The sequence below is a fragment of the Chelonoidis abingdonii genome, chromosome 3, assembly GCF_003597395.2.
Source record: "Chelonoidis abingdonii isolate Lonesome George chromosome 3, CheloAbing_2.0, whole genome shotgun sequence".
NCBI classification, from domain to species: Eukaryota; Metazoa; Chordata; order Testudines; family Testudinidae; genus Chelonoidis; species Chelonoidis abingdonii.
Window position 1 is genome coordinate 112157400 of NC_133771.1, and position 16323 is coordinate 112173722.

The 16323-nt window shown below is 41.6% G+C and overlaps 1 protein-coding gene across 1 annotated transcript in view; it reads left to right on the forward strand.

The window, feature by feature from the left end:
- Window positions 1-8195: 8195 nt before the first annotated feature.
- VTA1 (vesicle trafficking 1) overlaps window positions 8196-16323 on the forward strand; it is a 76171-nt gene continuing 68043 nt past the window's right edge. Inside the window, exon 1 of the mRNA XM_032795012.2 lies at window positions 8196-8453. Within this exon, the coding sequence (XP_032650903.1) occupies window positions 8345-8453 (109 nt within the window). The 5' untranslated portion in view covers window positions 8196-8344. The remainder of the gene's footprint in view (window positions 8454-16323) is intronic.

A 16323-nucleotide genomic window follows, 5' to 3' on the forward strand; every position in this document is an offset into this window, starting at 1 on the left:
CCCTGTTGTCATATTGAACTACTTTGGTTTATATGCCATCTGTTCTGACTGTTGTGTGTGGTGGATTTTTTATGTACAACGGAGATCTCAGTGTGAAACAAAGACCACTTTTTGTGCACCTCTGCAATTTTGTATAGGAACTTCCCTTACATGAGCTTTTTGTATATTACTGTGGTCAAATACATAACTAAGGGCCAGATCCAAAAGACATTTACTGGTGTTCATATAGATTGAAGCCAATGAAACTACACATGTGAATGAATGCCACTTCAATGCCATTTAAAGCAATTTGGTGGGGGATGGGGGGAATGAGGTTTTTATTTTTTTACACTTACCCCTTGTTGAAACTTGCTACTTAACTGCACACATGCATTCGGAATAAGTTTCTTTTTAAAATGAGTGATTATTAATCTGCAGGGGGAAAGTCATTCCAAACTACATAAATGATCTCATGATTAACCTTTCATTCAGTGAATTTTAATGCTCATGAAGTGAGCTTTAATGCTTAGGTAATGCCTGACATGGTACAAGAAAATGCTCTAAAATGTTCCCAAGCAGCTCTACCATTGCAACCTGATTCCTGAACAACCATATCCCTGGCCTTCACTAAGACTCCTGGTTGTGCTGTGATTTTAATATTTTAATATGAACCAATGTCTAAACCTAGCTTGCAACAGCCAAACCTATTTTAACTGTGTCCAATGCTAGATGTAAATTCCCTTTTAAAAAACAAAAGCTAGCTTGTGCTTCCTTGAATCCCCCACCCTGCTCATCTTTATATTTAAGATAAAACTTAGCCTCTCTTCCTTTTTTTTGTAATGAATCAGAGCTTATATTTATGACTTATATTTACTTATGAAGTAAAAAGTGTACAGATCCCAAACTTCCCTCAGATATGTAGCATTTAACAATTCATACATATTCATTAAATGGTGAGGTGAGGAACAGGCCCTTTGAGTTAATTTTTGAATAGAAAATTTCAAAAGAGCTATCAAGATGACACTGCTGCTTGTGGGCCCAGTCGTGCATTGATTTCAATGGGAGTTTTGCCTGAATATGGCCTGAAGGACAGGATCTTGTACGTTTTTTTTTGTTTTTGCCATGCCACTTCTGCTCACCCATGGCACTATATACTACTGTTAAATAAAAATAATCATAAATATTCTGTGCATTAAAAATGTTCCCTGAATTAAGTGTATTTTTATAATTTACACTTAGACTTTTTAGAAAATATATCATATCTTCTCTTGCACTCCAGTTTCCATCTCATAATTAATGGAAATTTCAACATGAAAATTAATCTTGTTTCTTGGAGGCTGGACAGAAAGAAAGGAGTAGTTTTCCTTTTAAAATGTTTACAGTTAGAATGCTAGTAATCACCTAGGTTTTTTTGTTTGCTGGAGATTTTTGCCCCTCAGTTCTGATTTCTAAAAGTTAAGCTCTCTTGCCTACTTCATCATTGTCCATATGAACTAAATAAAAAAAAGCCCTCAATTTCATTTTGTGCCTACTTTTGATGAAGTGTCAACAAGAAAACAAGAGACTTTCTGACACATTCTCTTGAATTAAATTGACCTAGGGCCTGGTCCAGTGCCCACTGAAGTCAATGGAAGTCCTTTCATTGTCTTCTGAGGGCACTGGATGAGGCTCATAGCACTGAGAATAAACTGAGGGGAAAAATCTTAACTTATTTAAGAAACTTAACTGATTTAAAAAAGACAGTTACGCTAAAAGTTAACAAATAAGAACAGACAAAAAGTTGCTGTAAAACATACAGGCTTAAGGGTCTTTTAAAGTTAATTTATCTTTGAATACTCTATGGGGAATCAGAATACAACTTTTACAGTAAGCTGAGGCCAAATCCTGTTCACTGTATTCATGTGAGTTGTCCCAACAGGCCTAGTTCTGCAAATCTTGTAATCGTGACCCACACAGGTAGTCCCAGTGACTTCAAGTGAGTAAAGCATGCAGGATTTGGTCACTGTTGGACTCATATTGATCCAAACTGTGTACAGGTTACCTAGTTCTATATGTTTTTTGAGTTGGCTAATGATGAGATCCTAAATTCTAATATATTTTTTGTACTATAGGTTAATCTTTTGACTCTTCCCATGGAAACAAGTGATGTTTTTCTTGTCTTAATATTATAAATGAATGTGATATCTTTGGCCAAACACACTTAATTAATTATTTATTTGATATTTGGAAATACTACAAGGGCGGGGGGACTGCCTCTGTTTGTTGCTTGCCTAATATAACATGTACTTTGGTCAGTATATACATACTTATTTTTGTTGTTTATATCAAATATCCATCCAACTGTTTTTACATACATACAGGATCTGTTCTTTCCAAATTAAATTTGTAATCTCAGGTACAATAAAACTTTTTATGTATAAAAATACAAATATATGTGTGACTATTGACAACCCAGTTCATGTGTGTACATGAAATATAGATCAGTAATTACAATTTTGTCAGTGTTTTTCCCTAGTGCTTCATATTTCTGTTTAAGTGATGAAATTCAAATGCTTTCCAAATAGACCAGCTGACTTCATGTTAATTACAAATAATAATAATTCCTAGATTCTATATAGCACTTTTCATCAATAGATCTCAAAGTTCTTTGCAAAGGAGAGCTGGACAGTATGAATATCCCCATTTTAGCAATGGGGAAATTGAGGCAAAGAAAAGTGCTCAAGCAGTCACTCCGCAGAGCCAGAAATAGAACCCAGGTTTTATAAACCGCAGGCCAATACCTGTTCTCTAGATCACAGCCTCTCCTAGCCTAGAATACTCAAAACTTGGAATTTTGAGAAAAATTTTGTAATCTTTAAATGTGTTTTCATTCCAAAACCAAGCCATTTCTGAAATTTCCTGCAAAACAGAAATTCTGAAAGAAAACTGTATGCAAAATCCATTTTTGAAACAAAATTGTATTTTTTGTTTCAAAACAAAATTTTGTTTTCATTTTATATTATTTACATTTCATTACATGAGAAGTAGTGTAGAATATGTCATAATAGTCAAAATATTCTGTTTTATTTTTTGAAATCATTACTGGAAGTGGCTACTTTAACAAGAAAATAACTTGACTGAATAACTCTGTACAAATTGTATCATTACAACACAAACAGGAGACATGTTTATCTAGAAAATAAGATTTTCCACTAGCTCTCATTCTAAACACTACATGTACTTTGTTCAGCTGGAGAAGTTGTTGTATGTAATGCCCTAAGGGTGAACTTGCTTAATCATCTTCCTTCTATAGGATGCAACCCCATACTTCTTAATCAAGAAAAACTCCCATTGAACTAAATTGTAGTTTTGCCTCAGTAAGGAGTGAAGAATTGGGCCCAGAATGCATCTCTCAAGCCATTTTCAAACTCTGTTTTACATAGGCTCGCTCCTCTGTGAAGGTGATTTATGTGGCCTCAGAGTTAAGTATAATTATGAAGAATCTTCTACCAGAGGCAACAAGTATTTTCTTAATGTAAGTGGAAGCAGCAAATGCTCTAGATGTACTCTCAGTTGGATATCTGGAGTGCTCCTTTCCCATGCATTAAAACGTAAATACATCCCCTTGTATGAAATGTATTACTGCACGAGAGCTGAGATAAATACTGCACAGAATGAAAAATATGAAGTTCTATCAATAAGCCAGTCCCTATAAAGGTCATATATCCAAATAAGGGACAACTCAGAGGACGCATTAAGGGTATGCCTACACTTGGAAATGTGCAGTGCTGGGAGTTACAGCTGTGTTCGTACAGCTGTGTAGGAACAGCGCTGCAGTGTGGCCACACTGACAGCTACCAGCGCTACAGTGTGGCCACATTTGCAGCATTTGCAGCGCTGTTGTGAGTGGTGCATTGTGGGCAGCTATCCCACAGAGCACTTCGTCCCATTTTGGCGCTGTGGGTTGTGGGAAGGGGACGGAAGGGTGCGGGTCATTCCGCTTCCTGTCCCAACGCCCCGTGTTGTATCGCTCCAGCAGTTTGGTGCCATTGTGAGTCTGCAGCGTGGTTTCTGTTAGAAATGGAGCCCCAGCTGCTGAGGACTTTGCTGATGAATGTCGCCAGCACATCACGTTTGGCAGTTGAGCTATTCCTTCAGCTCCAAAGTGACAGTGAGGAGTCCGACGATGATATATTCGCCTGACGCGTGTGACACTAAAATGCTTTGTGCAGTAACGGACGTGCTCAGCACCGTGGAACGCCGCCTTTTGGCTCGGGAAACAAGCACTGAGTGGTGGATCACATCGTCCTGCAAGTCTGGGATGACGAGCAGTGGCTGCAGAACTTTCGGATGAGAAAAGCCACTTTCATGGGACTGTGTGCTGAGCTCGCCCCAACCCTGCGGCGCAAAGGACACGAGATTGAGAGCTGCCCTGTCAGTGGAGAAGCGGGTGGCTATTGCAGTCTGGAAGATGGCAACTCCAGACAGCTACCGATCGGTCGCGAACCAGTTTGGAGTGGGAAAGTCGACCGTTGGAATAGTGTTGATGCAAGTTTGCAGGGCCATTAATCGCATCCTGCTAAGAAGAACCGTGACTCTGGGGAACGTGCAGGACATTCTGGATGGCTTTGCACAAATGGGTTTCCCTAACTGTGGAGGGGCGATAGATGGACGCATATTCCTATTCTGGCACCACCCACCAGGCATCCGAGTACATTAATCGGAAGGGGTATTTTCTCTATGGTTCTCCAGGCGCTTGTGGATCACCGTGGGCGTTTCACTGACATTTACACAGGCTGGCCTGGAAAGGTGCATGATGCATGCATCTTTCGGAACAGTGGCCTGTTCAGGAAGCTGCAGGCCGGGACTTTTTTCCCAGACCGGAAGATCACAGTAGGGACGTCGAAATGCCCATTGTGATCCTTGGAGACCCCGCTTACCCCTTAATGCCTTGGCTCATGAAACCGTATACAGGGAAGCTTGACAGGAGCAAGGAACGGTTCAACTACAGGCTGAGCCGGTGCAGAATGACTGTGGAATGTGCTTTTGGCCGTTTAAAGGGGGCGCTGGAGGTGTCTTTATGGGAAGCTAGACTTGGGGAAAGCAGCATCCCCACGGTTATATCCGCGTGCTGTACCTCCATAATATTTGTGAAGGGAAGGGTGAAACATTCAGTGACGAATGGACCTCCGAGGTTCAACGCCTGGAGGCTGAATTTGCACAGCCAGAGAGCAGGGCTACTAGAGAGGCCCAGCACAGGGCTTCAAGGATTAGGGATGCCTTGAGGGAGCAATTTGAGGCTGAAAGCCAACAGTAATGTTTGGTGCCTTGCACAGAGGAAGTGCAGTGGTTACAATGATTTGATTTTTTCCCTTGGGGTACAGTATGTTTCTCTTTTCTGCAATAATAAAAACTGTTTTAAAAGCAAAGAAATCCTTTATTAAAAATACAGTACATAAAAGGGCAGGGGGTAGGGTGCTGAACTGTACAGTCAGATGTTTGAATATGTCCTGCCTGGAGTGCTGTGCAATGCCTGCTGCACTTCAGGATTACTATGCTGCATGGTGATGGGGTTGGGGTTGAGTGCATAGGGGTAAGGGTCGTAGTTCTCAGGGCTGGTAGGTGAACGTACAGGTGTGGGGCAGCTGGTGGTGGTAAGAACCAGGATGCTGGAGAAGGGGGTTTTGAGCAAACAGTGGGGCACAAGGGAGAGAGCTTTGGGATGGGGAGGGGGGTTAGCACGGTATTGATCTGCCTGCATGGCTACCAGTGACTGCATACAGTCCGTTTGCGCGCCAGGAGGCTTATCAGCTGCTTTGTGCTTTTCTTCTTAGCCAATTCCTTTCTCCTGCTTTCTGTTTCCCTCCACTGGTGCATTTTCTCTCTCCAGTCCTGCAGCCTCTTACTCTCTCTGGCATACTGATTCATAACTGCTTTCACCAAATCTTCTTTTGCTTCTCCTTTTGCCACTCCTCAAGTTATGTAGTCTCACATCTGTACGTGTTAGGGCCGGAGGATTCAAGGACACTTAAAAAAAACAGAAATAGAAACATTTATTACAGAGGCTGCATTGTTTATAATCACAGTGAAGGAGTTTGTAGACTATTTGTAGCATCATTTACACATAGCAAACATAGCACAGAGAGGCCACAGCAGCGAAGACATGGTGAGTAATGGGGAATGAGTGATTAATGAATCCATGTTTCTGCCGCGACTCACCTGGGAAGGGGAGCTGCTTGAGTCAGGGCTCACTGGGGTTTCTGTGCATTGGGGAAAGCAGAGAGCAGCTGGGGGGAAAGTGCACTGAACACCACCCCACAATTGCCACAGCAGTTACTCCTGGAATCAATGTTTCTGCTGCCGCGACTCCCCTGGGAAGGGGAGCTGCTTGAGTCAGGGCTCACTGGGGTTTCTGTGCATTGGGGAAAGCAGAGAGCAGCTGGGGGAAGTGCACTGAACAGTATCCCTACATTTTCCACAGGATTTTATCCTTCCAGATATATCGCTGCTCCGCGTCACCTGGGAAGAGCGGAGGGTCTTCTCCAGCAATGTGGATTCCGCCCTGGTCCCTATGCAGCTTGCCTGTGTGCAGCAATGGTCCCCCCACCCCCTCACGGCACAGTGGCGCGGACGCGTTAGCCTGACTGGGACAAGGACCACGGTGCTCTCCCTATAAACTTGCGCAAGCACATTGCCCACGCTCTGGCTGAAACTTTTGCAGAGATTACAGAGGCCGATTACCGCGACGTGATAGACCAAATCAATGGGCTATTCCACATCTAGGCATGCATGCATGCAGGCAGCCATAACCCCCCCTCCTCCTCCAAAAACATTTCCCTCCTTAAAATAAAGCTGCTTACCCGGGAACACGCTCCTCTGCTTCTTCTTCACCAACAAGTTCCAGCTGCTGCGACTGGCTAGCTTCCTCCTGGCTTTGAGAAGAGCTCTTGGCTGCATGCCTTCTGGGACTCCGGGGTGTCTCCCACCACCCCAGTACCCTCACTCTCGGGTTCCTCCACACCCTCCCCCCCTCCTTTCCCGGCTCTGAACTATCCATCGGGGTCCTCAGATTTGCAGTGGGGTCACACCTAAGTATCGCATCCAGTTCATTGTAAAAACGGCAGGTCGTGGGGGCAGCACCTGAGCGCTGGTTTCCCTCACAGGCTTTGCAATAGGCACTCCGCAGCTCCTTTACTTTAACCCTGCACTGCAGGACGTCCCATTCATGGCTCCTTTGCAGCATGGACTTTGATATCTGCCCATAGGTATCATAATTTCTATGGCTGGAGCGAAGCTGTGACTGCACAGCTTCCTCACCCCAAACACTGATGAGGTCCTGCAGCTCACCATTGCTCCATGCTGGGGCTCGTTTGGGGCATTGAGGCATGGTCAGTGATTGATTGATTGCACTCCACACCTGGCTGAGCAAACAGGAAGAAGATTTTTAAAATTCCCGGGGCATTTAAAGGGAGGGTCACCTGAGCCCAGGGCAGTGGAGTGTGAAACGATGAGCAGAGTGGCTGAAAAGGTATTCTGGGATACCTGCTAATACCCTGGAGGCCAATAACGGCGCTTTTGGTGTCCACACCCGATGAGCAGCGCTGCATCACCAGCACTGGAATCGTTACACCCCAAGCAGACCAGGTGTACAGCCAGCGCTGCAGCCAGGGAGTTGCAGCGCTGGCTGGGCTTTTCAAGTGTGTACACAGAGTGAGTTGCAGCACTGTAACCCCCTCAGCAGTACTGCAACCCTCCAGTGTAGCCAAGCCCTAAGACTTGAAGGAAAAGTTTCCAAAGAAGCATTGCTTGTAGGTCCATCAGGGATGCAGTGTCCCAGGCCGGTGAATCTGCCAGCTCGCCAGTACGGTTTGCACAAAACTGTTCTGAATAAAGGTAACTGAGCACCCACTATTATTGTTCTGTGGGTGCTCCAGCCCCAGAGCACCCACAGAGCCACCACCTGTGTCTGACAGGGGAAGCAACACAGTGGAGGAGGCCACAATTTGTGTCTCCGCCTTTGATAAGAACAGGCCTGCAGCCACCACACAAGCGACCAGTAGCCCGCCCCTAAGCGATTTCTAAAGCTCCCGGATCAAGGGACGCTCGCGTCTGCGCGGGGCTTCGAACACAGCTGCCCCACCACGCAGGCGCGCTCTGCACAAGGCCGCTTCGCACCGCGGGGGGCGGCCCCTCACCTCACTTTTCCCCGCTTCCCACCAGGGGTCGCTGCTGCAGGAGCGAGGCGCCACTCCCCCCTCCCCGCCCGCCCGCGTGCCTGCCTCGGCCGGCGGCTGTTACTGCACCGGAAGCGGAAGTGGCCGCGGGGTCGGGCGTGGCGCTAGTTGTTGTTGCTAGTGCTGCCGACGCCGATCGGGTCTGGGGCGTTATGGCGGCCGCGGCCCTTCCTCCGCTGCCTGAGCAGTTCAAGAGCCTCCAGCATCATCTGCGAACCGGGCAGGAGCTGGACAAGCGGGAGCCGGTGGTGGCGTATTACTGTGAGTGAGGCTGCAACGGCCAGGAGAGCCCCGCCCCCCACTCACCGACCTGTCCCCCCCGCCCCCCCTCTCTGACCGGTACCCGACAGCCACGCCCCCATCCCGTGACTGTGTCCCTTGCCCCGCCCCCAATACCTTTTCCAACTACAGCCCCCTGCGCGTCTGCAGGGCCGACCGCCCCCCCCCGCCCCGTAGGACAGACCACTGTTCTATGGGGGGGGGCGGTAAGAATAATAACGCAATAGCTGTTCATTAGTGTTGTAATAAATAACTTGGTACCACGACTAAATTTGTCCACATTTAATCCGGTGCGATAAATTAATGTTTGTTCCAATCTCAGCGTTGCCTTTCGTAAAGGGAGCACCTATTTTGGGTCGCCCCCCTCCCGCCTCAGTGATTAATGTCTTAGCCGCAGCGTCTTGCAAAACACAGCCCAGGGTTCCCATCGTCACCTCCCTGTAATAAATGGGCCACCTTAGAAGTTTTAAGAGATTTTAAAATAAAAAAATTAAGAGATTTTAAAATATCAGTGATGGACGTTTTCACATGCCTCTTTGAAATATAAAAGTAGCCTCAAAAATGGAGAAACAGACTAGATTCAGGCAAGCTTGGTTCTGCTGCTGATTTATGTGGCCTTCAGCAGTTCACTTTCCCCATCTTTTGAGATAGATGTTTGTGTTTATGTCTAGATATTTAAAATCTTCATTTGTTGTTGTTTGAAATTTCCTCTTTTTAGGGGCAGGTCTACACTATAGCCCAAGTCAATCTAACTTAACGTTGCTCAGGTTACATAGATGCAAATTTTGTGCTGTCCACACTGGCGCTACATTGGTGGAAGATGCTCTCCTGCCAATATAGCTTATGTTTCTCACCGAAGTATATGCCAACGGGAAAGAATGGCCCTCACTCATTTTCAGCATGGAGGAAATTATATTTTCTTCGGCCTTATCTACACTACAGACACTACAGCAGCACAGCTACAGTGCTGCAGCTGTTCTGCATTAGTGTAGACCCTTGCTACAATGGCAGAAGAGTTTTTTTCATTGCTGTAGTTAATCTACCCCTTCGAGAGGCAGTAGTAGTTGACAGATGAATTCTTCCATTGATTTAGCAGTCTCTATATTGGGGCTTAGGCTAGTCTAACTACATCTCTCTGGTGTATTAATTATTCACATTGCTGAGCAACATAGTTAGGCCAACCTAAGTTTTAGGTGCAGAGCATGCCTTACTGTTTCTGTCTCTCAAATGACTTATTCTTCCCGTTTGAGATAATTTTATCAGGAATAAACTTCATAGAGTTGCTGTAGTATATTTTCAGAAAGGAGTAAATGAGGAAAGGAGCTTTTTAACCAATGATTGAATAAAGTACTTCTTTGTATACAGAGGTGAACTGAAAATGCAGGCTTGCAGTATTTTGAAAAACATACGCAACTCAGAGGCCCAAGAATGATCCTAGTCTTTATTTCCTGCAAACAAATAATATGCTAATACAGTACTAGAATATCAACAAGTTGAATAAGTCACCTGTAAAATAACAGAAAAACTGGATATTTGTAATAATTGCTGGATGGTTCTAGTAAAACACAACACAAAGTCATCTTGTGGATGAAAGGAAGCATTAGCTTGCTCCTGAAGTCCTTTTTTCTTATCAGATGTTACACAATGTCTAACTTCGTCATACAAATAATAGAGTTTCATGTAAGCAAGTAAGTGCAGGTTTTTGTTCTTATGAAACAAGTTGCAGAAATGTTTGATGACTAACCAATACTAATTTCTCTTATTTTCTTGATTTATATATATGTTCTGAAATCTAATATAAATTTTCAAGAGTGTGTAGGAAAAAACTAACTTTTTATCACATCTCAATATGTTGTGATATTTGAACTTCAGTGAATAAATACTTAAGAGAGAGGATATAAAGTGCCAATTAGCTTTATATCATTTATCAGGTGCATCCCTGCTTGAGCTTTAAATTAGTATAGGTAGCCTTGACTTTTCCATCTGGCCACTTAAGTGTGCTTACTGTGTTGTTGAACATAGCAGAAAAATATGTTCCAGTGACACAATGTTTCTCATTACATTACAACTTAAAGTAAAAAGTGATGACATCTTGTTTTCAAAACTGTTTAGATTCTGAATCCTTTTAAATGTCACAGAACAAAAGAATCAGTCATCACTGAAATCATTTCGAAACTTTAAGTAGTGTTTCATACAAATAAACATCCTATCCATCTCCAGCAATGAGACTGTTTCTACTATATTATATGGCTCCAATCCTGCAAGTTCTGGTGTGTTGGTGTGCTGGAGAGCCCTGCTGAACTCCATGTCGGTGGGATTCCATGCAGGGGCAAGGAGTTGCAGGATCGAGGAGATAGACTTCGATCCTGCAAATGTGTGTGTTTAACTTTACTGTGATGAGTACTCCCATTGACATCTTGTGACTACTCAAGGTAGTAAAATTAAGCACAGTCATGAGTGTTGGCGGTGCCAGGGCCTAAGGGCATTTCTGCACATTGTTTAGCACTAAAATTGTCAGTAGTGACCACTCCTTGAAATTACTGCTATATGTAACTTCCTGCTGTACCTTTCCTCTAAAACTCCCGCTCCCATTTCAACAGATAAGGGGTGTTAAATCTGTGTTATGAACAGACCTTGGTACTTGAATTGGTAGTCAGATTTTTTACTGCTAAGTAATAACTAAAAATCAAGAAGTAAAGTGTAACGTATTGTTTGTCTCACAAAAATAGCAAGCAGAAATTTTTAAATAGAAAGATACATGTTTAGAAGTGTTTATTGTTAGACTATAATAGTTTTTAAAGATTACATGTTGGGCTTAAACTACTTTTATTTTAAACTGTGTATTGTAAAATACTTTTTTTGAGCATTTCCTTTTCTGGGCTGCATTAAATAGTTTGTGTTAATCATATGGCAAGATCTTAATGGTGCTTGTTCAGTGCCTAACTGTTTCCACACCCCACTAATGATCAGATTTAGTATGTAGTAATGTCTAGAAGAAAAGTTATATAGCTCCACTAGAGAAAAGGGCACAGGTGATTAATGGTGAACAAGATGGAATTCTTCCTTCATTAAGTAATATGGGTGGAGGTTAGATTGTTTAATAGAGTTGCATGACTTGTTCAAGGGATGTCATTTTCTAAACACAAGGAGGCAAACTCTGATGATAAATCTCTGGCCTGTTCAATACCTGAAGAAAAAGTTGTCCCCAAGTACTATCAAAGGCAGTCTGACTGGAAAATAAACTTGCTAAATAACTGTGTTTGAGAGATAATTACTTGTTTCTGTAACATGTTCGCTTCTGTTGATGAAGGAAACTTCTTAATTACTGATTTTTCTTTCAACCTTTCACTCTTAGCTCTTTTCAAATTAGCCTGTACATTTTCAAGAGTATATTTATTAACTGAATTGTGTTCTTTTTACTTACTGTAGCTCTAATTTAAAGGTATTGATAGCAGTGCAGGTGTACTGAAAGCAACACTGTTGTCCCTGAATCTTTTCAACACTCTATAGTACATACATAAACCACATTTCCATATCCAGTAAAGGCAGTATAAAATAGTATAAGTGATATAGTCAGCATGCTCCAGCAACTTCTAAGAAGCAGAGATATAGGGCCTGATTCTGATAACAGTGTTATAAATCTGAAGTATCTCTGTTTAAAATCATTGTACTAACTGGTGTAAAATAGATGTGAAAATAATTTGATCGCTAGATTTTTTTTTTTTCCCCCCAGATCTTTTTTCAGATCTTTGAATTAATCTTTTGGTAAGATGACAATGAAAAAAGTCCTTACTCAGCATGTGCATTAGTAATTTTCCTGAAATTCAAGGAAAGAAAACATACAAGATTTCAAGTTACTTATTTCTCCCAGTACTCTAGCTGGCCATTGTTCGATTGAAAAGCTGAGCGGAACAGAGGAAAAAGCCCCTAGCCTGCATTTTTCAGCAGTTAAATGGGATTTTTTCACTTCGGGAAATTTGGGGGAATAATAAAATGTTGACAGACGTGACCTTTTCTACCTGCAGTAGATCCAATGTCTTTTTTTCTTTCTTTTCTTTTTTTTTTTTTTTTTTTAAACCTAGAGATAAAGAACAAGGAAGTGCTGCTTGGCCTTTTTGTCTTTCTAAGGCTGAGGTCTGTGCAGTGTATTGCAGTTCTATATGGATCATTCTGTTTAGCATTACCGAGCTATTTCTGTCTGCTTGTTTTATACAGCAGCTGCAGTGTAGACCCTCTCACCCTCACCTGTATTTGACATATGTTGTTAATGAAAACCTACTTTGTGTTTTTCAAAATTAGCACCAGCTAAACTCAAGTTACAGTAAAGTGTTAGCATAAGTGGTAAATTTAAAAACTTGGATATTATTAAGGCACAGAAATAATTGTAGACAGCAAGAAATATTTTTCCTACTTCACTTGGTTATAGTTGCAGAAATAACGTTCTACTGTAACTTCATGCATTTTTGCTTATTAGGAAAATATTGAGTAACCATTTAATCTTACTTAAAGCAGTATATAACTAAATGGTATTAGATCTTTTCACTGGAAAAAATCTTTGTCAATTACGTACTTTATACATTTAACTAGGGCTTATTAGAATTCAAAAGCATAAATATTGTGCCCAGAAGATTCCTTGTTTATTAAAAGGTGAGTTCCCCAGAGTTTCTACATACTGGAAGGAAACATACATTTATTACATGTCTGCAACAAAGTTTCTTTGCAGGATAGTACCTACTAAGACTTCAGAGTTTAAACTGATTCACCTGTTGTCCATGGTTGAACAATCTATTTTCTGTATCATAATAGTAATGGGGAAACAGATTTTATGGGGTTTTTTAAATGTATCATTTGAGACTACACATTAAGGAATAGATTTTAATCTTTTGTTTTTTTCTGGAATATTTAAGGAATAAGACATCTAGTTTGTGGTGTGCTGTGACTCATGTTTTGAATATATGGGATAAATTGTCCTCAACTTCAGTTTCTTAAAGATGGGTTTCCTTCATCCTATATCTCAAGTATTTTCCTTCCTCTGTCTTCATTTGTGGGCATGTCTTCCTTTAAGAGGTTTGCAAGGAAGAAACTGTACTCTGATGCCTTTGCCCTTACTGTTGCATCAGAAGAACAAGTAGCTCAGTATTTAGAAGCAAATGCTTACGAGAAGGGTTAATAAAAGTTGTTAATTGCCAAATGTGTTCACTGGAAATTATTAGAACAATGAAATCAAGCTGATGATATTGTTTAAAATTACTAGGAGATGGACAGAAATGGAAATATAGAACAGATATGATTCAGAAATTAAAACTTGTTTTCTGAGGTGTATATTCTTTTATTAAGTAAACTATTAAACCTGTGACTTACCCGCTGGTCAGAGAATAACTTTTGGTCTAGGACCTCAATACAGACTGGAGGCTCATGAAGCCTCCATTTTAACCTCTCTCAGAACGTTCCTTACACCAACTCATTGTACTCTGCCGATTTTGTGAATCTAGCTCTTTAAAAATGGCCAGAACAAAATTTTTACTTTTATCTGAAATGGACTTCAATTTGCCAAACTTGTCTGGAATTTTTCAAATTTGATTTGGGTGCTACAGTTTGTTTTGTTTGTTTAATTGCCAGCAAACTGAAAAATCAGTGATTTGCCCAGCTCTAGCTCCAACTGATTCTGTCATCCAGTTAACTATAATTCCCATTGGCATCTCCCTGGAACTTGCCATTTTGGGCAAAATTCTCTGCAGAGGAGCCCAGGTTGATATCAACATCTCCACTCTCTTGCATCTAGCAGCTTGTCTACATAGGGACATGCAGGGTAAGCATGGATGTACATTTAAAGTGCACTAGTGATTTCTCACTAACTCCCTGTATGGATACTCTTATTGTGCACTAGAAGCATCTTTGCATTTATACCCTAAATTACTCTGCACTAAGTTCCTTGTACTGACAAGTACTTAGTGTCCTAAAAAGGTGATTAAAGAACGTCAGCCCTGTAGGTAAAATGAAGGGTAACCCCAGCAGAAGAGATCCAAATCCCTGGTTCTCTAGTAAATTACCTATCTCCTAGAACTGGAAGGGACCCTAAAAGGTCATCGAGTCCAGCTCCCTGCCTTTACTAGCAGGACCAAGTAATGATTTTTGCCCTAGATTCCTAAGTGGTTCCCTCAGGGACTGAACTCGCAGCCCTGGGTTTAGCAGGCCATTGCCAAACCACTGAGCTATCCCTCCTCCCTTCCTTGACCCTGTCTCATATATCCCTGTTTGATTTGGACAAAAACAGAAAAAAAATATAAGGTAAACGCTAAGAATCACAATAAAAGCAGTCGTCATTGTTAGAAAAATGATTTTCAAGTTGAAAGTGTCCATTTAATCATAAAATATTAACATATCTTCGCCAAACATATTTCACATTTTAAAACATACATCTCATTGCTAATCACAAAAGAAACAACCATTAAAAATGCAGTGATTTCACACTTCCCCTCTTTGCTCCTTCCCAACACACTGACAACCCCATATAATTTACATGATCAGTCTTTGATAGACGTTTCATAGGAATATTGATTGTTCTTATGATTCTGCAATATACTCTTCTAAAACAGGTGTCCTTTAAATCTGAAGACCTATTGTGAAACTGGTGTAATTTTTTTTCTTTTCTAAATTGACATTGATTATATAAAATTAATTTTGGTTACTAATATGCAGGGTTTAATTTAGAAAGCATATGTTACTTCCCCGACCCTGTCCCTTCCCTCGCACCCCTGTCTTCAAATAAAGAAGTTCCTTTCCCCATCCACTCTTTAGTCTACATTGTGGTGTATTTTTTTGGCTGAGAAGAGCTGGATGAGATTGTTTGAAGCTAACAATGCTACTTCTACAGTAGCTCAGATCTTGGGATTGTTACAGAATGATGTAAATACTCTTCCTTCTCACTAGAGACCAGTACAGATTGGGATCACAAAATCTAGATACTGAATGAATATGACTCAGATGTCACAGTGTATATTGCTTCAGGGCCAACATAACAGACCCTCTTCTGTAGCTTTCACAGACTATAGTAGCTCAAAAGTTATTTTTCTTTTGTGTGGACAGTCCCATTTTTGACTTCGTTCTTTGAACAAGCTGTGTCATCTTAGATGTGGTAACTCATGACTGCAGTTAATTGAACTTGTCGTCTACTACTTTTCAAGCAATTTCTTAAGTATTTGAAAAAGATCTCACTTACCTTTTTACTAAACTCTTACTTATTTCTAATATCAAGGTTAGTGTTTTTTCTCATTAATATATTGGACCAAAGTAGTGCTCTGAAGTTAAAAAAACCAAAACAATATTATGATAGATTGGATTTAATAGGGAATATGGTAAATTGCTTTAACAATACCAAGAATTAGAACTGTGACCTTTCCATTGCACACAGAATACCATTGCTTTTGTCTTTCATATGAACTAAGTGCTCATAATAAGTGTGACTGATAGTCTTGAAGACTGTTTTCATCAGTTGAATAGGTACAGCATAGACAGTTATGCTGCAAAGTTCCCCAAATGGTCCTGAAAATGTAGCCCAGGGCTTGGCTATACTTGCGAGTTACAGCGCAGTAAAGGAGTCCCGGGCGCCCTAGCTCATTCCCCGTGCACACTGGCAAGGCATGTAGAGCGCTTTGTCTCCGCGGCTACAGCGCTGCTGGTACTCCACCTCGGTGAGAGGAATAATGTTTGCTCTGCCTTGGCTACAATGCACGTGCGTCACTGTGAACGAGGTGTTGGGTTACTGTGCTCTGACCAACCTCTGGAAACATCCCATAATCCCCTTAAGTCAAGTGGCCACTCTTGTCATTGTTTTGAACTCCTGTAGGAATGT